At 44.0% G+C, this 22,849-nt stretch overlaps 1 protein-coding gene across 2 annotated transcripts in view; it reads right to left on the bottom strand.

The window, feature by feature from the left end:
• The window catches only part of LOC136877302 (juvenile hormone esterase), a 71,875-nt gene that overhangs the window by 5,080 nt on the left and 43,946 nt on the right, over positions 1-22,849 (bottom strand). For both annotated transcript variants that reach the window (XM_067151232.2, XM_068228607.1), the window contains 5 exons: positions 18,977-19,179; positions 14,027-14,198; positions 11,420-11,601; positions 3,320-3,467; positions 1,606-1,738 (listed from right to left, as the gene is read on the bottom strand). In XM_067151232.2, the coding sequence (XP_067007333.2) occupies positions 1,606-1,738; positions 3,320-3,467; positions 11,420-11,601; positions 14,027-14,198; positions 18,977-19,179 (838 nt within the window). The remainder of the gene's footprint in view (positions 1-1,605; positions 1,739-3,319; positions 3,468-11,419; positions 11,602-14,026; positions 14,199-18,976; positions 19,180-22,849) is intronic.

Below are 22,849 nucleotides of genomic sequence, written 5' to 3'. Positions count from 1 at the left end.
GAACCCCACTGTCGGCAGCCCTGAAAATGGTTTTCCGTGGTTTCCCATTTTCACACCAGGCAAATGCTGGGGCTGTACCTTAATTAAGGCCACGGCCGCTTCCTTCCCACTCCTAGCCCTTTCCTCTCCCGTCGTCGCCATAAGACTTATCTGTGTCGGTGCGACGTAAAGCTACTAGCAAAAAAAAAAAAACAACAACTTACCCGACCCAGTATTTGGTCACGGCCAATTGTATGTTGCGCTATCTAGGCCAAGATCTTTTGAAAATATCAAGATTCAGATACTCTTGAAGAAACAGAATGAATGTTGTATGGAAAAACATGTTTTAAACTACATTACGAATTAATCAATTAGTACGTACTGGTGTTAAATGTTCATAAAACTATTAGAAAGAGCAGGCAACACAATATGACTGCGACAGGAATATCAAGAAGAGTTATCTGACCTATTTATAACGAATTCTGGGGAGCAGCACGGGTTCACTAATTATTATTATTATTATTATTATTATTATTATTATTATTATTATTATTATTATTATTATTATTATTATTATTATTATTATAGGCAGTTGCCCTTATAACGGGTTACTCTGATAATGATAAACTTACGACACCATAAGGTTAAAGAAAGGCTAAAAGACCTGCTAGGCAAGAAAGCCTAGGAAAGCAACCGATAGGGAATCTGCCACCTGGGCGACTGGCCTAAATGCAGATCAGTAGTGACTGAGGTTTTGAATGCTATGAGGAAGTGTTTGTTGTTGGTATGGATGGATCTCGCTGGTTCAGTGGCATCGTCGCATTTAACAATAATGATTCCCCAGCCATTATTATTGACCCGACCATCCGGTTCGAAAACAATGATCCGGACCAGTCTACCTCGGTTCAAAGCCATAAATCCATATACAGTGAGTGTGATGATTACTTTAACACCAAATTCTTCCAACAGTAAAGATCCCGGAAATTGGAGTTGTATTGCCATCTTTTTGTATCGAGAGGATTACTTTCAGATTCTGTCCATAAGTTTTTCGAAAATTATCATCTGGAAAGTCAGCTTAATAAAGAGTGGGGGGGGGGGGGTGAATCGATTCCTACCTGAGGCATCCTCGAAGTGGTTTTTCGTGGTTTGTCACTTCCCCTTCAGGCAAATGCCGGGATGGTAACTACCTTAAGGCCATGGCCGCTTCTTCCCTCCTTGTCTACCCCTACCTTCCCATTCCACCTCAAGGCCCCTGTTCAACATAGCAGGTGAGGCCGTCTGGGCGAGGTACTGGTCGTCTTTCCCAGTTGTATCCCCCTGATCCAAAGTCCCGCACCAGGATACTGTCCTGAGTCTAAGGGAAAAAATCAACCCTTGAGGGTAATCGGATTAAGACATAATAATAATAATAATAATAATAATAATAATAATAATAATAATAATAATAATAATAATAATAATAATAATAATAATAATAATAATAATAATAATAATAATAATAATATGCAACCTAAAGGACACAGTGTAACGTTCACTGCAGATGGAAGAATACTTAACAAACATTCTACTTTTTAACATATTGGTCATGCGTTGCAAACTGTAGTTTCTAACAAAATGAACTCTTACCCAGTCTTAGCGAAATTAGTCCACAGCTTGACCATTCGGGCTCGAAGGAGCGCATCCTTTGAATTCGGTTGCACCTCCGTGTTTAGTACTTCGGGATTGAAGAGATATCCAATTTCATCTGCATGAGAGGCTCCTGAAAGCGGAAGCACATAAATTTTAATCCATAGACGTAAATTATCTTTGTGTGTGCGCGCGCGCGCGCGCGCGCGCGCGTGTGTGTGTGTGTGTGTGCGCGCGTGTTCCTTCTTTATATCCTTAAAGGAAAGGCAGGTGTAAAAAGATACAAAACTGAAAATAGAGGCCTTGAATAAAGAAACACAACCGTGTATTCGTATAAGAACCCGATTATTTGTTTCAGGGATGAAATGAATTGAAATGGCGCATGGCTTTTAGTGCCGGGAGTGTCCAAGGACATGTTCGGTTCGCCAGGTGCAGGTCTTTCGACTTGACTCCCGTAGGCGACCTGCGCGTCATGATGAGGATGAAATGATGATGAAGACGACACATACACCCAGCCCTCGTGCCAGCGAAATTAACCAATGATGGTTAAAATTCCAGACCCTGCTGGGAATCGAACCCGGAGCCCCTGTGACCCAGGCCAGCACGCTAACCACTTATCCATGGAGCCGGACTGTTTCACAGATGAGCGGCTCTCTCTCGAACGTGGTGACGTCACTTGTACTATTTACTAGTTCCAGCACCAAACAGCAGCTTGAATCCAACGAGATTACTTCTTCTCCTATATAAATCGGTGACAGTTGCAAGATGCCTCAGTGGTACTAGTATTTGTTTCCTACACTTGTATTTGAATACAACGGATGTTAAATGTGCGTTTAAAGGAAATATTTATTTACAATTCAGACAGCGGTAATACTGAATTTCTTCAAAACGTCAAAGTCATCTCCGTACAGGCTGTGAAGACTCTGGGAGTGGTGGAAGGTAAAGGCTTCCACTATTTGTAAGCTCGGCACTTGATGGGTTAGAGTGGTTATCTCTACGTCCGGCCATCTTTGCCCCAGGAATTAACCTGGTACTCATTTTTGGTGTAGGCTGAGTGAACCTCAGGGCCATATGCACCTCCGGAAGTGGAAATCTCATTTCTTAAATTTTACGACTTCCTGACGGGGATTCGAACCCACGTCCTTCCAGGCGAACCGAGTACGCCTTTACCGCCTCGGCCAGCCAGCCCCTCCTGAATTTCTTCCCCTTACCTATTTTTACGTAAACGTGTGACCCCCTATGGGTGGGGACCGTAGAATAACATCCACTGTATCCCCTGCATGTCATAAAAGGCGACTAAAAGGACCCCAGTGGCTCTTTACTTGGAAGAGTGGGTTGGTAACTACGCGGCCGTTAGCTGAGTCCTGGCATTGCTTCCACTTACATTTGCGAGTTTCCTCACTTTCATCTGTCCTATCCGACCTCTGTTGCTCATTTCTTGGTTTTTTCTGACCCCTATGGTATTACGTTTCCGAGGCCTAGGGAGTCTTTCATTTTCACGCTCTTCGTGGCCCATTCCTTTCTTTGGCCGATACCTTCACTTTTCGAAGTGTCGTACCTCGTTCAATGTTTTCCCTCTGCTTAGTGTTGGTAGATAAGTGTTGACCAGGTGTACAGTACTTCAACAATAATCACCACTACCACCACCTAGCCCTTTCCTATCCCATCGTCGCCATCGTCGACGTAAAGTAAATTGTAAAAACAAAACACTCACCTGGGTAGTTTATGTGACGAAGTTTCTTTAAGAAATTGAGCTGGCCATCGTACGAGAATTGGTAGTAGTACAATGGAGCTTTTGCAAGCTGAGCCATCTTCTTCACTGTAGCGTGGATTCCCTTGGTGAACATCAGTTCGGAACAAAGCTGGAAAACCATTGAAATTTATCATATAAATATTCACATACATATTAATTATGGAATGTTATGGTTTACAGCGTTCTGTCTGTAAACCTCTGTGAATTAACAAAGCGCCTCTACAATCTGTTTCCAACCAGCTTCGTTTAGTTCCGCACCTGCTAGCATTAAAACTGAGTCTCACCATCGTGGCATTGATCTCCCTCTTCTTCTCCTATCCTCTGTGCCTGAGTCCATTGTTCCTATAGATAACCTATCCTCTTTCACTCGCTTCACATGACCTCTTTCGCCGGAGCCCGTTTATGCTTACAGTTTCCTGCCATTGTTCCCACCTGCCTGTGCCAGCAATCATCCTCACTACTTTCATGTTTGTTACTTCTAAGCAATGAATAAGATATCCTGAGTCATTCAGATTTATCCCCGCACAGCAAAGCAGACTGATGTCAAGAAATTTTTGTCCGAGAATTCATTTCTTTTTTACAGAATATTGTTGATTGGAACGGCAAGCTCACTGCATTACCTTTGCTGCACCTTAATTTAATTTAACTTACAAAGAGAATTTCCCTTTAAGTGCGGCCAGTATCCAGTATTCGGGAGATAGTGGGTTCGAACCCCACTGTCGGCAGTCCTGAAGATGGTTTTCCGTGGTTTCCCATTTTTACACGGCCGCTTCTTTCCCACTCCTAGCCCTTTCCTGTCCCATCGTCGCCATAAGACCTATCTGTGTCGGCGCGACGTAAAGCAACTAGTAAAAAAAAGAGAGAGAGAGACTTTCCCAACGTGTCCTCACAGATTTGATCTATTTTTCTGTATAGGATGAAGGCCATGGCAAGGAATTCCACCTATTCCAAGGCGAAACTCTTAACCAAATACGAGAAAATGGAATTTGTATGTTTCGAGAGTGCTTCATATGACTAGAAAACGACCCATTCCCATAACTAACGCGCAGCTAGCGAACAAGCTCTTCGTTTCACAAACTCGTGACCCACGGTTCGAATCTCGACTCCGTAGTGCTTTTGTTTGTTGCTGGGTCATGTAGCAATGTATAGTCGCAATACGACTCTTATAATGGCATATACCGTACTATAAACGGTAGTCAACAAATAAACCGATGTAGACGTGTGAAGAAATCAAAACTGTTCAAATGCGAGTATTCCATTTGTGATACCAAACTAATACACGTTATAGGTGCACTTATGTAGTACTTGAAACAACCAACGCGAACGTATTAACAATAGAGTACTCGTATTTAATACTTAACACCATCTGTCCCATAAGAACAACCAATTACATTACGCACATTAACTACTATACTATAATCAACCACTATTATTAAATACATATCATTGCTCATATCTGTAATGTGGTTGTAATAAATGACGTACAAACTAAACTAGTACGACTAGCAATGGAACATCGTTGCATAACGAGTTTTGAAGCAGGAAAACGAACTTTTTGTGAAGAATTAAACTGACGTAGATTACCAAATAGGGTACAAAGATAAAAGCGGAAAGCAGGCGTGAAAACGTTCGGCAGCGATTATGACTCACTCTGGTGGCTCGAAGTGCGCACTAACAACCGGGTATCAACAGCTGTGAAGTAATACAATATCAAGTGTGTATACTTAATTATTTTAAGGAAAAATGGCTGGATGAGGTAGTATTTGCGCCATATATGGTTGTAATAATTACAGAAAGTAAATTGCGTCAAAGTATTTCTACAGATTTCCGAAAAATAAGGAAATGTGAGTATGAGGTGAAATGTACATGTCATGTGTTACAGATTGTTATTTCTTGTTGGCGCATAAATACTGCGCACCGAGCTCGATAGCTGCAGTCGCTTAAGTGCGGCCAGTATCCAGTATTCGGGAGATAGTGGGTTCGAACCCCACAGCCCTGAAGATGGTTTTCTGTGGTTTCCCATTTTCAAACCAGGCAAATTCTGGGACTGTACCTTAATTAAGGCCACGGTCGCTTCCTTCCGAATCCTAGCCCTTTCCTGTCCCATCGTCCCCATAAGACCTATCTGTGTCGGTGTGACGTAAAGCCAATAGCAAAAAAAAAAATACTGTGGAGTCCTCAATAAAGCCTTTGTAAATAAAACAAATGATTCCTATACATCTCAACAGAAAAGTTTGCCTGAAAAGAGTTGCACCACCTCGGGATGAGGACACGTGTTTACTTTACCAGGAGTCAACATTTCTTTTAGGAAAAATTACATCTCAATGATATTTATGTACCGAGGGAAACGTATTACGAAACTGCAAAGCTGACATTTAAATGGTGATTAAGAGTTTAGAAAATAGGATACGAGAAAAATAATATAGTTTGATAACAAGAAAAGTATTTGACAATTTTTATGCATCAAAACTTGTTTTTTGCAGCGAGTTTATTAACAACAGACACCAAATTCAATCAGGAAATAGTAAAATTCTTTGTGGGGTGAAAATATCAAAATATCTCATGTTTTGCGGTTTCCACTCCCCTTAAGGGAAATTTTTACTTAACTGTGAAGTCGACGGAAGAATGAGTTTACTGATTTTATTCGTAGAAATTGTCTAATATAATTTGTCTTAGTAGTGAAGTTAGACGGGAGAAAACGTTTACTTACATTATTTTATGCATAAAAATTGTCAAATACTTTTCTTGTTATCAAATTATATTATTTTTCTCGTATCCTATTTTCTAAACTCTTAATGGCGATTTAAATGTCAGTTTTGCAGTTTCGTACCGGGAATCGAGTCCGGGCTCCTAAGGGCTACGCTATGGAGGCGGGCTTGACTAGTAGTGAAAACTCATGGATAGTGCATACATTTAAATTATCTCTTAAGTTTTGGAAATAATTAAATTTTAACCCATGGTATTGGTCATTTTCTCTAATAATTTCAGTCTTTGATTAATGAAGGTAACCGGGAGATACTGGGTTCGAACCCCACTGTCGGCAGCCCTGAAGATGGAGGGCTATCTAGCGCAATACAGAAAGGAGAAAGGGAAGGAGGGCATCTGTCCGTAAAATTGTGTCATATAGGGAGAAAGAGGGATTGGCATCTAACCGTAAAAGTGTGAGGAAGAGGAGGGGGTGGAGAAGGGGAGGAGGAGGTATTGAGCTGACCTCCGTGACGTCACGCTGTCGGATACAGAGCGTTCCATGGTTTTCCATTTCCACATCAGACAAATAAGATGACGTTCCAAATGGGCATCTCATTATAAAACTAGGTGCTGTAAGGTTAGACCCCAAGATGGCGTCGGGAAGGGGATCTGGCAAGATAGTAACGGAAAGGGGGCATCTGACCACCCTGTAAGGATAGGCCTCTCCAAGTTGGTGTCACCGGGCGAGTTGGCCGTGCGCGTAGAGGCGCGCGGCTGTGAGCTTCCATCCGGGAGATAGTAGGTTCGAATCCCACTATCGGCAGCCTTGAAAATGTTTTTCCGTGGTTTCCTATTTTCACACCAGGCAAATGCTGGGGCTGTACCTTAATTAAGGCCACGGCCGCTTCCTTCCAACTCCTAGGCCTTTCCTATCCCATCGTCGCCATAAAACCTATCTGTGTCGGTGCGACGTAAAGCCCATAGCAAAAAAAAAAGTTGGTGTCGGAGAAGGGGTATGCGGCAAGATGGTGTCCAGAAAGGCAACTAACCATAAAACTAGGGTCCTCTGAGTTAGGCCCCTTTAAGATGGTGTCGGGAAGGGGCATTTGACAAGATGGTGTCGAGTAGGTCAGCTAGCCTTAAAACTAGGGTGCACTGAGGTTAGGGCACCTCCAAGATAGTGTCGCGAAGGGCATCTAGCCTTGAAACTAGGACCCTGTGAGTTTACAACCCTCCAAGAGAAGATGGCGTTGGGAAGGGCATCTAGCTGTAAAACTAGGTTAGGCCCCCAGTCGACGTGGCTAAGTCCCGCCAAAAAGCACGTGGCTAAGACCCGTCAAGATATCGGCAGTGAGTTTAGGGTCGTTCAAAATTCCGCGCCTCACACCTGTCAAAAGCACGTGGTTAGGACATGTCAAGATGGCAGCAGTGAAGTCAGCCACGTTCTCTTTTTCAAAATTCCGCGGCTGCACGTGGCTAAGTCCCATCATGATGTCAGCTGTGAGGTTAGAGTCGTTCAAAATTGCGCGCCCAACAGGAGCACGTGGGTACGACCTGTCAAGGTGACAGCAGTGAGGTTAGCCATGCGCACTTATTAAAAATCCGCGCCGAACAACTGCACGTGGTTAGGACCTATCAAGATGACAGCAGTGAGGTTAGGGTCGTTCGCAGTTCCGCGCCAAAAGAAGTGCACGACGTTAGGACCTGTCAAGATGGCAGCAGTGAGGTTAGCCATGCGCACTTATTCAGAAATTCCGCGCGAAAACACGAAAGTAAGGTTAGAGTCTGTCATGATAATAGCTGACAGCTGCCACGATCACGTGGTCTTGTTTGTAAACAATAGCACTTGGCCGTGACGTCGCGGTCACGTGACCATGACGTCATGGGTCAATGCCCTTGGAGGGGTCAATGACCTCGTGGGAAAATGCTCACGCAGCACCCATTGTTTTGAACCTGCCCAGCCCTACTACTGCGGTCATATAGTGGTACTAAACGCAGGCAACGCCTAGACCCATGGTGTTTCTCACATAATGATACTAACGACAGGCAACGCAAGCCCGTGGTGTTCCGCATGTAGTGGTATTAATCACGGGTACTGTGAAACCCATCCTGATTCACAGTGTTGCTACTAATCACAAACCAATTGTGTACCTAACAGAGTGGTACTACTCGCAAGTAAAGGCGACCCATGGTGTTCCCCGCGTGATCGTACTAATTACAAGTAGTCTCATGGTTCTAATTCGATCATCACTTGGTCGCCCCTTTTAGTCGCCTCTTACGACAGGCAGGGGATACCGTGGGTGTACTTTTCGTCTGCGTCCCCCACCCACAGGGGGGTTGGGTGTTTGGTCCGCGAGAGTTATTTTATTTCGCTCAAGTCCGCCGGCAAGCTGGTTAGGACCTCCTATGCGCCACCTGGGTTGCGCCATGTAGGAGTATCACCTCTCCCCCTGCTACGTCAGCGTAGTAGGTTCGTGGTGCATAAGTTGGATGATGAACTTTGCGAACAATACTGGTTTAAAACTGCACGCACATTTAAACTAATGCCCATTATACATGCTGTTTCTTGAATTTTCTGGAAAGGAAGTATTTGACTGGTTCCTTTTAAACAAAAACCTCAAGTTTCTTCGGTGGGCGTTTCCAGATAAATCACAGTTTTTTAAAGATAATATATGACACTTGTACCGAGCGAGTTGTCCATGCTGTTAATGTCGCGTAGCTGTGAGAATGTATTCGGGAGATGGGGGTTCGAATCCCATTTTCGACAGCCCTGAAGATGGTTTTCCGTGGTTTCCCATTTTCACACCAAATAAATGCTGAGGCTATACTTCAATTAAGTTCACGGCCGTACCTTCCCATTCCTAATCCTTTCCCACCCTTCCGTCGCCGAAAACCTTCGAAGTGTTAGTACGACATTAACCCCGTGACAATAACATTTGTAACAAACTTAGAAAAACCACTTACACTTTTAGGTTTTTGTTACTTTAAAATAACAGATTCAACTTTATCCCTATTCATGTATATATGCACCCCATAGAACTGGTCTTTTTGTCCGCATCCCAAACAAGATACAAGATTGTCTATATTTCTGAAAATCTCGGCTGCAGTAGGTCGCTGGTCTTGAAGCTTTATATTCTTCTTAAATACTGTAAAAATATGTGAGCAAAAGTGCAAATTTAGTGGCCTTCTTTAGGCATTCTTTTCAATACAATTTTCGTCATCTTCAGTACACAGCTTTTCTTTATGGTGAAACAACTTAGAAAACAATTTTGTACTGCTAGTCAAAGTGAAGCCAGCTTACTTTTACATGGTTGTTTAGTTCTATCCATTCAGTTTCTATTAACATGTCTTTAAGCTCTTTTCTTCTTGCAGAGGGTGACATAGAATGGCCGTAAATTTTCAAAATTATTGACTCAACAACGAGCTCTACCTTTTTGTGGTAAATTTGAATACACTGTTGACCATTTGAGCAAGACAGCCAGCTTTTATATTCCTAAAACAATATTACTTACCAAGCGTGCAAGCTGTTATGTAAGGTACCCTACAGGCTGTGATGTGAGGTATGGATGGATGGCCAAACAATGTTACCTAGCAACAGTACAGAAGGTCTGAAGCTCTTCTAAAACTGTGGAAGAAGACCAGCCTGGACTCCAACCTCCCCGTTCACCAGGATATTACTCAACCTGCCCCTCCACGACTTAAGTCTAGATCTCCACCCTGGCGCACTGCACTTACACTGGAAGAATCTGGGTTCTCCATCACGAACGCCTGGTTACACCATTGGCAGCAGTCTTTTGTTCCCAATCAACATTTTGTGACTCTACCTCATGTTCAACCTCCCGGATTCCATCTACCCAGACGTCAATGGAGGACTCTAAACAGGATAAGAGTCAATCAAGGAAGATGCGGCTATACTCTTTATAAATGGCAGAAGTCTTCTGGGTGTGATTGTGGAGCTACCTCACAGACCATCCACCACGTAATTGCCGAGTGTCCACAGAGAGCATTTCAAGGTTCTTTGGAGGACATTCATAATGCAACTGAGGAGGCCTTAAAATGGATCAATGGACTTGATTTGGAACTATAGGCTTCTGCTTGTATATATTGTGTATATATTGTATACTTATTTATATAATCTATCTGTGCACATCATACGATAAATAAATAATAACAGTACAGGCTATGATGTGAGGTATGGATGGGTGGCCCGACAGTGTTACCTAACAACCGTGAGGTATGGATGGGTGGCCAGACAATGTTGCCTAGCAACAGTGTAGGCTATGATCTGAGGTATGGATGGGTGGCCCGACAGAGTTACCTAATACGGTGAGGTATGAATGGGTGGAGAGACAATGTTACCTAGCAGTCGTACAGGCCGTGATGTAAAGTATCGATGGATGGTCAAACAAAGTTATCTAGCAACTGTACAGGCTGTAATGTAAGGTATGAATTGATGGCCTACGAATTTTTTTAATTTTATTAACGTGTATTTAGCTATGTGAATACCAAAACTGGCGTTAGTGTTATTAAAAATCGTAATATTCGGTGCCCCAACTAACATCACGGCGGAAAAATCGAAATCCGAACTACTCACGAAATTCGGGTATGGTGTTAACCCTGTCTTCAATTATGGAGAAACGATATAAAATCCATTCCAAATAATATGAAATAACAATATAGCTTAAAAACTAAGAAGGATTTTTAACCCTTCATAAACACGGTAGTCATAACAGTGCTTAAAGGTACCATTTGTATGTTTGTGAGCGATGCTTAGGGCTTATGAAGGTTGATGTCACCAAGATCTTTTTATGTAGGCTAAGTATACATTGTAAATATACTCCTCGGTTCACGGAATGTGTGAAGTAATATCGTGCATGACGTCATTCAGGAGAGAGCGGAGCCTGATTGCGCATGCTCCCTTTACTCTCTCCCACCCAATTAGCGTCAACGTGATGTTCCCTCTCTCGCTCGTTCCTTTTTGTGGTTGGTGACTACTCATTGGCCCAGTCAGCAATGGTGCCGCTGGCGCAGAAGGCTTTGCTCCCTGCCACTTCACAGATTCCGTGAACGGAGTTTAACTATTTCGACGGTGCGCGAGCAATACCTCGTGTCCCACAATGCTACTCAGATCTATTACCCTCCTGAAGACTGTCAGCCACACATGGATATGCAGTCCATCAGAACGACGTTCGTTCTGTTCATTTTCCTGTGCTAATGTCTAAAGGATAATGTTAACCCTTTCTGGTTCCTCCATGCTCACGTACAGTGAGGGCATGCTGTAACTAAGTTATAGACGACATAAGAGTGTAAATGTTGCAAAGATTGTTCACACTTTCCCTTAAACAAAATGAAAGAGACGTGAAGTCTACTTACATCAATGAAACCAGGCAACGTATCTTTCGTTAAGGGTTTGTCGTTCATATAGAATTGCCTCACTTTACGAACGACCTCATCTGTCTTCTTATAGTTTTTAGGTAGACGAACTCCAGGTAGAACAATCTTCGCGAAATTCTGCTCTAGTTTTTCGACTATTTCTGGTTTGTTCAATTCGGTTACTGAAACAAGAATATTTCGTTATTACCTGAGGCACAAAGGAAGAAATGAAGACAATAATATACAATTAGAGGAAATAATTTTTTCCAAAGTAAATGGTGAAATTTTACAATAAAACAACATTATTTAAAGATAACTATAGATGTCCTAAATAGAAGCTAATGGAAATTATTCTTCATTTCTCACATTAGATAATATATCACCCAAAGGGTCACGATCAGAAGCAGCAGTTTACTTGTATTCAGTTCCTTACGACTCTCCTTCTAGCCAACAAATGCGTTACCTATCGGAGGGGTGACCACATCTAATGTTGCTTCAGTTGAGAGATTTTTCGGAATGCTGCTAGAGTCACGACGATGTTCATAACCAGTTAGGTACTCGTACCGCGCGAGTTGGCCGTGCGGTTAAGGGCGCGCAGCTGTGAGCTTGCATCCGGGAGATAGTGGGTTTGAACCCCACTATCGGCAGCCCTGAAGATGGTTTTCCGTGGTTTTCCAATTTCACACTAGGCAAATGCTGGGGCTGTACCTTGATTAAAGCCACGGCCGTTTCCTTCCCATTCCCAGGCCTTCCCTCCCCCATCGTGTACAGGAATTGGTTAGATTGGTAATTTTTGTGCTCGTAAAGAAAAAAAAAACATCTAAAAACTGTTACAACACATTCCGGTCTTCCTCTGTGGTGTAGTGGTTAGTGTGACTAGCTGCCAGCCCCGGAGGCCCGGGTTCAATTCCCGGCTGTGCCAAGAAATTTGAAAAGTGGTACGAGGGGTGGAACGGGGTCCACTCAGCCTCGGGAGGTCAACTGAGTAGAGGTGGGTTCCATTTCTACCTCAGCCATCCTGGAAGTGGTTTTCCGTAGTTTCCCACTTCTCCTCCGGGCAAAAGCCGGGATGGTACCTAACTTAAGGCCACGGCCGCTTCCTTCCCTCTTCCTTGTCTATTCCTTCCTATCTTCCCAACCCCCACCAAGATCACTGTTCAGCATAGGAGGTGAGACTGCCTGGGCGAGGTACTGATCATCCTCCCCAGTTGTATCCCCTACCCAGTGTCTGAAGCTCCAGAACACTGTCCTTGAGGCGGTAGAGGTGGGATCCCTCGCTGAATCCGAGGGAAAAACTGACCCTGGAGGGTAAACAGATAAAGAAGAAAAAGAAGAAAAAGCACTACCTAAAAAAATTGTTAAAATAATTTTTAAAGGTTCCATGTTTTACATGTTTAGTCTCGCTTAGTGATGATAGCCATGAAATGTCTCTGTGCTTAAAAACACACAAAATGAAGTAATATATTTTTATTTGCGCACTTTTCTATCATTCCAGCCCCGTGCGAAATAAGTCAATGACTTCCTTCGGACTGGCGTTCTATGAAGTAATTCTAATTATAAATTTGATGCTAACTTGTTGAAAATATAATTTGTAATTACCGGGATGAGTGGCTCAGGCGGTTGAGGTGCTGGTCCTCTGAGACCAACTTGACAGTTTCGATTCCTGGCTCAGTCCGGTGGTATTTGAAGGTGCTCAAATACGTCAGCTTCGTGTCGGTAGATTTACTGGCACGTAAAGGAACTCCTGCAGGACTAAATTCCGGCACCTAGGCGTCTCCGAAAACCGTAAAAGTAGTTAGTGGGACGTAAAGTCAATAACATTACTATTTTATTTTACTTGTAATTGTAGTTGAAAAATATTTCTTAGCTACAAGCCTCCGTGCCTCAGGCAGCAGCGCGCTGGCCTCTGACCGCTGAGTTCCGTAGTTCAAATCCCGGTCACTCCATGTGAGATTTGTACTGGACAAAGCGGAGGTGGACAGGCTTTTCTTCGGGAACTCCGTTTTTCCGTGTCACCTTTCATTCCAGCAATACTCTCCAATATAATTTCATTCCATTTCTCAGTCATTAATCATTGCCCCAGAGGAGTGGAACAGACTTCGGCAGCCGGCGGCAATTCTTGTCCAAGACGCTAGATGGGGGCTTCATTCATTCTCTTCCTGACGCGGTGCAACGACGGGAAACAGGCTGCAGATTTATTTATTTATTTATTTATTTATTTATTTATTTATTTATTTATTTATTTATTTATTTATTTATTTATTTATTAGCTAACTGTAATTCCCGCCGAATTACTTCTTTCTTGTACTTTTCCCATCAATGGTCTTAATACACTTCATTTGCATAGAACACAACACTCTGCTAATCCCCACAGAAACGCACAATAGTGAATATATTACTCCACTTGAGGATAATGTTAGGAAAGGTATCCGCCCGTAAAACTGCGCTTAATCCACATGAATAGTGACCACAATTACATTGGGAAAAGACCAGAAAGAATGAGAGTACCTGTATTCCATGATCGGGAATATTAATACCACTGCACCGACTTTATTGAAAGTACTGATGTTCTTGAATGTTCTCATTATCTGAAGAGTGGATACTCACACATGAAGATGACGATGCCCTCCTTCTCGGTTACGCCTGTCATGTATGGCACATCGTGGTAACGGCCCTCTTCGAGCAGTTCCATAGGACTGGCAGGGAGGAATCTTTCCACACCTTCAGCCTCCACTTCCAGTGATGGAGTGAAGGCTAGGGACATAACTGCGTCTCTTTCCTGAAGAATATAACATGAATCACGTGTTAGCAACCATTCAAAAATATAAAGCGATGTGCTAGGTCATTTAAAACATAAATATGCAAATTAGGGAGATGTTTCTGAAGACCTTTCCAAGCCTTATTTCCTGTCGTTTGCAGGCTTTCAGCACTGTCTGACATTAAAACTTAGTGGGTGGCTTAGGTGAACTTTTTTACTGTATTTCCACCAACTGAATTTTACCCTTCCATTTTAGACCTTTCAATAAAAATATCCATGTATGTTATGAACAACGAATGTGAAAGATTACAGCATCGTCCAACCTCTAACCTCTGTTACTTTGAATCATGAGTGCATCCTACAATTAATTTCCACTGCCGCCTTATTTTCACAATAAACGCATTTGTCGGGCTATAACAACTTACTCCTAATAGCATAACCCCTCAGTGTAGCTAAGACCTTTTCCCTCGGTACTCTGTCTTATCCATTCTCTAGATCTATCTTTCTTTCTTTCTTAATCTGTTTACACTCCAGGAATGGTTTTTCCATCGGACTCAGCGATGGATCCCACCTCTACCACTTCACGGGCAGTGTCCTGGAGTATGAGACTTTGGGTCGGGGATACAACTGGGGAGGATTACCAGTACCTCACCCAGGAGGTCTCACCTTCTACGCTGAACGGGAGCCTTATCGGGGGATGGAAAGAGATAGACAAGGAAGAGGGAAGGAAGCGTCCGTGGCCTTAAGTTAGGTACCATCTCGGCATTTTCCTGGAAGAGAAGCGGAAAACCACGGAAAACCACTTCGAGGATTTCTGAGTTGACCTCCCGAGGCTGAGTGGACCCCGTTCCAGCCCTCGTACCACTTTTCAAATTTCGTGGCAGAGCCGCGAATCGATCCCGGGCCCCCGGGGGTTGCAGCCAATCACATAAACCACTAAACCACACACGCGGACCTGCTCTAGATCTACTAAACATAAATACAGTGTGATTCAGCAGTCCCTTCCAAAATCGTTTGCTGCAGCCCAACTAACGTGCACATGGTTGTAGGGGTACTATTCCCCTGCAGGCGTACTGAATGGTACTAGTGTTCAGTGAGCACATTTTGCACACGATTCTGAACCATAGCGAAATGTTATATCATCCGTTCGCAAAATGTGACGCCTTAAAATCATGTAGCAACGTCCTTTTACCATGTAACTATGTTAACGTGTCGTGCCTCGTGACTGGGTGTAATGAAGAGGGGAATCTTTCTTTCTTAATCTGCTTACCCTCCAGGGTTGGCTTTTCCCTCGGACTCAGCGAGGGATCCCACCTCTACCGCCTCAAGGGCAGTGTCCTGGAGCATCAGACTTTGGGTCGGAGGATACAGCTGGGGAGAATGACCAGTACCCCGCCCAGGCGCCCTCACCTGCTTATGCTGAACATGGGCCTTGTGGACGGATGGGAAGAGTGGATGGGACAGGCAAGGAAGAGGGAAGGAAGCGGCCGCGACCTTAAGTGAGGTACCATCCCGGCATTTGCCTGGAGGAGAAGTGGGAAACCACGGAAAACCACTTCGAGGATGGCTGAGGTGGGAATCGAACCCACCTCTATTCAGTTGAACTCCCGAGGCTGAGTGGACCCCGTTCCAGCACTCGTACCACTTTTCAAATTTCGTGGCACAGCCGGGAATCGAACCCGAGCCCCCGTGGGAGGCAGCTAATCACACTAACCACAACACCACACAGGCGGAACGAGTATAACATTACGACGTTCTATCATGGTGAGGCGATAAATACCAAGATATCCGGTTGTGTTGTCTGAGCATACCGGCAGGGCAGATGTTTTCAGGACGGAATTAATATTATGGATTGCATTAAACTACATTGGAAGGGGCGGCTGAATCACGCTGTATAGCTGTCTATTCCTTTCATAGCATTTTTCAGTTACTTGACGTGTGCTGAATATTTGGTCCTGACAGCTCCTCTACAGTGTAAAACCACACTAGTTTCTTCCTTCTTACCAAGTTTGATAGCTGCAGTCGCTTAATTGCGGCCAGTATCCCGTATTCGCGAGATGGTGGGTTCGAACCCCACTGTCGGTAGCCCTGAAGATGGTTTTCCGTGGTTTCCCATTTTCACATCAGGCAAATGCTGGAGCTGTTCCTTAATTAAGGCCACGGCCGCTTCCTTCCCAGTTCTAGCCCTTTCCTGCCCCATCGTCGCCATAAGACATATCTGTGTCGGTGCGACGTAAAGCCAATAGTAAAAATCTTCCTACTTACTCTGTACAATTGATTGCACCCTCCTCTCTAAATTGACTGTGAACGCGTTACGTGGTATAGTGATCAAAGGACAACTTCTATAGTTGTTGCAAGTTGTTCTGTTTACTTGTTTATAGATTCTTGCAATTACTAATTTCGTACAGTCAGAACGTATCTTATTCGTATTCTTGTTAATCCCATTACTGAGTGAAAGTGTTCCATACGAGGGTTGGGGCAAAAGCCTTAGCAACTATTTTTATCACACGAATGCGGGGTCTATCCTACGAATGAAAATATACGATGGGAGTGCGTAGCATAAGTTGCTGCTGAATGTATGAATAATGCCGAGTAGGTTTACAAGGAAAGTCCGCCTCTGTGGTGTAGTGGTTAGCGTGATTAGCTGCCACCCTCGGAGGTCCGGGTTCGATTCCCGGCTCTGCCACGAAATTTGAAAAGTGGTACGAGGGCTGGAACGGGGTCCAGTCAGCCTCGGGAGGTCAACTAAGTAGAGGTGGGTTCGATTCCCACCTCAGCCATCCTGGAGTGGTTTTCCGTGGTTTTCCACTTCTCCTCCAGGCAAATGCCGGGATGGTACCTAACTCAAGGGCACGGCCGCTTCCTTCCCTCTTCCTTGTCTATCCCTTCGAAACTTCCAATCCCCCCACAAGGCCCCTGTTCAGCATAGCAGGTGAGGCCGCCTGGGCGAGGTACTGGTCATCCTCCCCAGTTGTATCCCCAGACCCAGAGTCTGAAGCTCCAGGACACTGCCCTTGAGGCGGTTAGGGTGGGATTCCTCGCTGAGTCCGAGGGAAAAACCGACCCTGGAAGGTAAACCTTTTACGAACGAACGAAGTTTTACCAGGAGCAGGATGTAACGCGAGCAGACTCTCAGACATGAAATCCTAGTTCTTCACAATGTTTATTCTTAAAGAGTACAGTAACCTTTACTGTAAACCTTCAAAGTAGTCCCCTAGATAGTCCACAACACGTTACCCACAATGCGGAAGATGTCGGATACAAGTCGTCTCACCAAGTGTGAATTTTGCAGTCTCATGCTTCACAGGGTTGGCAATACCCTCTCGTGTTCGGAACCGTCTCCCACGCAATTGTTCTTTCACTTTGGGGATGCAATCAAAATCGCATGGAGACAGGTCGGTGAGTATGGCGGGATGTCCAATGCCCCAGCGCTGAAGTTGGCTCGAATACAGCCCCTGCTGCGTGTGGTCTGGTGTTGTCAAGGAAAAGGATGACACTTTTTCGGCTTGTAACTCAAGTAGTGTCAATTTTCTGTCCATGTACATTCACTGGACAATTACTGCACGTGGCACATCAGTTTTGACACTAAAGGGCTTCCGGACCGTTGCATATCGCTGCTTGCTCCGTGCTGAAATGCTGCTGCCCATCTCGCAACGGTTCGGTACGGAAGGGCACTCTACCCCACAGCTTTCTCAAGTTCTCTGTGACATTCTTTGGCATTGCGACCCAGGTGATCGGCCAGTTTGAAGTACGCGCGCTCTTCTTGTAACATCACATCCATTCTGCACGGAACCTGACTCTCTACTGCAGTTTCATCACCGCCATCTCGTTCTGTGGCCATGCACTATGAGGGCCATGTTTTCCAAAATCATAGCCCGCTGCGATTTATGCCAAAACATAGGATCATTGTATAGTAGCACCGTGAAAATGTGAGGAAAAATAGTAGCATTGGCTTATGCCCCAATCCTCGTATTTATCTTCCCATTATATTTCACAATTTCTCTCTATTCCAGCTGTTTTCTCTCCGTAGACGAACATTTATATCACTTATATAATTTCACTCTTATGTTCATATGAATGGGTCGGTAGATGCAAAGTGGGTCTCGGCCGTCAGGTGGTCCGTGGTGCAACAGCTCTGCACCCTGACTGGCCAACCGAGCAGAGGAGGGTGGGCCACGGCTCTACCGTGGCTCTACGTGACTGCATTCGGAAGACGGGACAGGGCTGGACCTCACGGCTGGCCCCAACCGTCGGCTGTCGTGAGAACGGATTCCCGTAGTTTTCCATTCTCCTGCACTAAGGCGAATGCCGGGACAGTTTCTAGTATAGGCCACGGTCGCCAACCCCTCACCTTATCCACTAAGAGGCCCATCTCCCCGTTCAGGGGAGGAATGAAAACACTTTAGTGATGATAGTAGTCATATAAATGTTCGAGCTATATACAGATTTCTGTTATTTGGAGGATGGGCTTTGAACAGCCTGAAAAGTAATTATTGTTCGAATCAATACGTTCCTACTACACAGGTGATTCAATGAATATGTCATGTCCCTCGTTTCTGGTGATGTAGCCTAACAACAGGAGAAATCTAAAATTTTAAATGAATAAATGATAGCAACAACAAAAATTGGGGAAAGCTGACTTAGAATGCCCGACGGATGAACTCCTCTTGTCTACAGATCTACTCTCTCAATTGCAACACTGTAATTTACATTTTGCACTCATAAACAGGCAGGAGTATAATGGAATACAAACCTGTAGGTCACCGATCGTACATCACTTGGATTAAGAGAATACTTACCTCCTTGGTTAAGCCATGTTCATTGGCAGCCTTAATGAGAATCATGTCGTTAATGCCTTGTAGAAACTGCACCAACTCTTCAGGATGTTTACCGGTGTAGCCAAGTTTCTCAGCCACTCGAAACGCCCTTTCTCGAGGATCTTTTCCTATAGCCCAAGGATTAATCGCTGATCCGCTCTGAGCTATTGCTCGAGAAAATAACCCTGCGACAGAGAAACATTCGGTATGTTAAGCCACTTACGGAAAAATTCTCAGTTAGCAAGATGTGAAAGCAAGGAGTGCTTCCCAACTACTGTAGTTTCCTGGCAGAATTCTAATCACGGCTCGCATTGCGTTTCTTGAAATGTCCTTGTAACTCATAGGTCTCCATATTTTTTGCCTCCTTGGCTGAAGAGTCAGCGTTGTGACCTTTCGTTCAGAGGGCCTCGGGTTTGATTTCCGGCCCAGCCGGGTATTTTGTCAGTGTTTTATTAACGGGGCAGTCTGGAGATAAACATCGATATTTTGTTAATTTTGGCGGAAACATTCTTATGGCTGAAATTGAAAAGATTGAGTTTCTTCTTTCTTGTCACTAAATTATTACGTTGAATTCAAACAAATCACTTTAATAATACATTCTTTGCCAGTCTGCACACAATAGAAATGGGCGTTGCGTCAGCTTTGCTTTCGTTTTCCTACCAATTATAATTTTGCATTCTATTCCAATGTTTCTCCTATAATATACTGCCAAAATATAACAAAATTTCTATGATACACTTAAGAAAATGGAAATTGCAACACCATGAAGGTATTGGTCGTTTGTGTTGATTTTCAAGATATGGAACGATGTCATGTAGGTATGTAAACGAGCAAAGTTTCAGACCCATTGGATTGTTGCTACAGGTCTCCCCACGTGATTGGTCGCGGAGGAATCAACTCCAGTATACGGACTCTGGTGTAGCGTAGTTGACTTGCAGTCTGTGCAGTGAAGTGTTCCCCGTCAAACATGCCTTGACGACAGAGAAGAGCACGCTGTCAACAACTGTCGCCGTTTGAGAGGACTCAGATAATTGGGCTGTGTGAGGCTGGATTATCGCTAAGGACTGTAGCTGCACGTGTTGGCCGACAGACATCTACGGTACAACGTGTATGGCAGCAGTGGTCAAATGAAGGTACCCACACTCGCAGACCTGGCACAGGCCCAGCGCGACAAACAACTGTGAGAGAGGACCGCCGCATTATTCGGATGGCCCGGATGGAACCCCATGCAACAACAGCGCAAATTCGAGCAGCTGTGGCACCCCACGTTACACAACAAACAGTTGGTAATCGCCTGAGTGCAGCTGGCTTACGAGCCCGTGTCCCTGCAGAAGGTGTTCCATTGACCCCACAACAGCGACGTGTAAGGCTGGCCTGGTGTCGAGAAAGATCGATGTGGGTCGACGAATGGCATAGGGTCGTCTTTAGTGATGAATCGCGCTTCTGTCTTGCCCGCAGTGACCGCCGGAATCGTGTGCACCGACGTACCGGGGAGAGGGGCCTTTCAGATCTTATTGTCGAGAGGCACACAGGGCCAACACCAAGCATTATGGTCTGGTGAGCTCTTGGCTTTAATGTGAAATAACAATTAGTGCTTGTTGAGGGCACTATGACTGCTCGACAGTACGTTGATAGGGTACTCAATCCAATGGTTGTCCCTATGATGGCGAACATTGCTAATGGGATGTTTCAGCAGGACAATGCCCGGGTTCACATTGCACGCATCTCCAGAGAAGCTCTCCACGACATCACAACCTTATAATGGCCCGCCAAATCCCCGGACCTCAGTCCTATTGAGCATGTGTGGGACATGATGGGTCGACAACTAGCCAACCGTCCTCAGCCACCCACAACTCTGGAACAACTGACCCGTGCAGTGCAGCAAGCATGGGCCACAATTCCTCAGGAATCGATCCAGGGCCTTATTGACTCCATGCCTCGACGAATTCATCAATGGATTGCAGCTCGTGGTGGGCACATCCTGTATTGATTGTTGTCCCAACTTGCGATCAGAGGGACCTGAAAGTGTAATCATCGACTCACAACCGAACACTCGTCCTGCATGTTCAATTGCAGCAATGTGGCACCACTCTTTCTGGGTGTTGCAATTTCCATTTTCTTCAGTGTATATGTATCACAGTTATGTTAGGAAACCTGTGTATGGAATTTAAGATTCCAGAATTTTTCAAGTCATAGGGATCTTTAAATCCAAAAGTTTAGAACATAAAAGTTACACAAAATTTAGTACAATATATCTCCTAATATGAATTATGTACAGAAAAATCAATACACAGTGCTTTCTACAAAAGCATTGTCTATCTCATTTCAAAATTTCATTAACATCTGAATTAAATTTCATGGACAAAAGGAATTAAAAATGTCAAAACTATTTTCAATTTCTTTGAACACAATTAATTGTATATTAAATAAATATTCGCGATATCCCTACTTTTATTTAGGTGACATTCCTACAAAGTTTCTTGAAAAGTCATGCATTAGATAAAAATATCTGTCTATCTCTGGATTCCCTTATGTCTTTAGCTCGAGGGCTACATACAACACATTACACTATCAACCACCATAAAACGGGAAATAGTCAATCCATCTCTGTACATACATTTAACGCTAGGAAGAGCATTCGGCCGTAAAACTGGGCATAGTTCATAGTAATACCTACCCCAGATAATTGGAAAAGATGCGAGGAAAGAAGAAATCACAAGTCTCAATGTTCTGCTATAGTTCCGTAAGTTTGATCTGAAACATCGTTATGTAATCTGATGCATCACATCATCTATAAATGAACAAGAAGAGATAGACCATGTCTTCCAGAACTGGACCCGAACCAATCCGATAATAATAATAATAATAATAATAATAATAATAATAATAATAATAATAATAATGACGTGTGGCCTCCAGAGAGGTCTGGTGCAGGTCTTTCGAGTTGATGCCGTATAGGCGACCTGCACGTATGTGAGGATCTAACTATGATGAATTCTAATGATGAAAACGGCACACCACCAAGACCCCGAGCCACTGGATTCAAAAATTTAAGGTTAAAATCTCCGACCCGGCCGGGAATCAAACCCGTGACCCCTTGGGGCAAAGGTCAGCACTCTAACCATTTAGCCGTGGAACCGGACAGCGAATCTGATGGTGGAAAAATGTGCAAAGGAACGAACTGAAATCAGCATTGGCCAGTTTCACAGTAAGGCGAAATAAAACTGTGGAAGGTCAAAGGAAAAATGCTGTCAACTAATTTAAAGACTGGCATAATATGTTACGTTCACGTGGCCGGAGACAAAAGCAAAGAGATGTGTCAATGAAGTTTGTTAATGCTTGAATGTATACATGACTAAGTAACTTGCTGATTCTTTTACGTGTATTCCTTTACGTTGGAATAAAATTATTATTTTCACTTCACCATTTCATGGACTGACTGACATTTCATAATTCAGTACTCATATTTCAAGTATTGGGCTTTACTCATACACATAAGGTCTACCTTCAAAGTTGCTGGACTTGCGACACTTTTGAAATAACGATTTATTATTATTATTATTATTATTATTATTATTATTATTATTATTATTATTATTATTATTATTATTATTATTATTCCTCTCAATCCGTTTACCTTCCAGTGTTGGCTTTTCCCTGGGACTAAGCGAGGGATCCTACCTCTACCGCCTCAAGGGCAGTGTCCTGGAGCTTCAGACTTTGGGTCGGAGGATACAGCTGGGGAGAATGACCAGTACCCCGCCCAGGCGGCCTCACCTGCTATGCTGAACAGGGGCCTTCTGGAGGGATGGGAAGAGTGGATGGGACAGGCAAGGAAGAGGGAAGGAAGCGGCC

The sequence above is a fragment of the Anabrus simplex genome, chromosome 7 (assembly GCF_040414725.1).
Source record: "Anabrus simplex isolate iqAnaSimp1 chromosome 7, ASM4041472v1, whole genome shotgun sequence".
Classification (NCBI taxonomy): domain Eukaryota; kingdom Metazoa; phylum Arthropoda; class Insecta; order Orthoptera; family Tettigoniidae; genus Anabrus; species Anabrus simplex.
The sequence above is the reverse complement of the archived record's forward strand: the minus strand, read 5'-3'. Positions and strand labels throughout refer to the sequence as shown.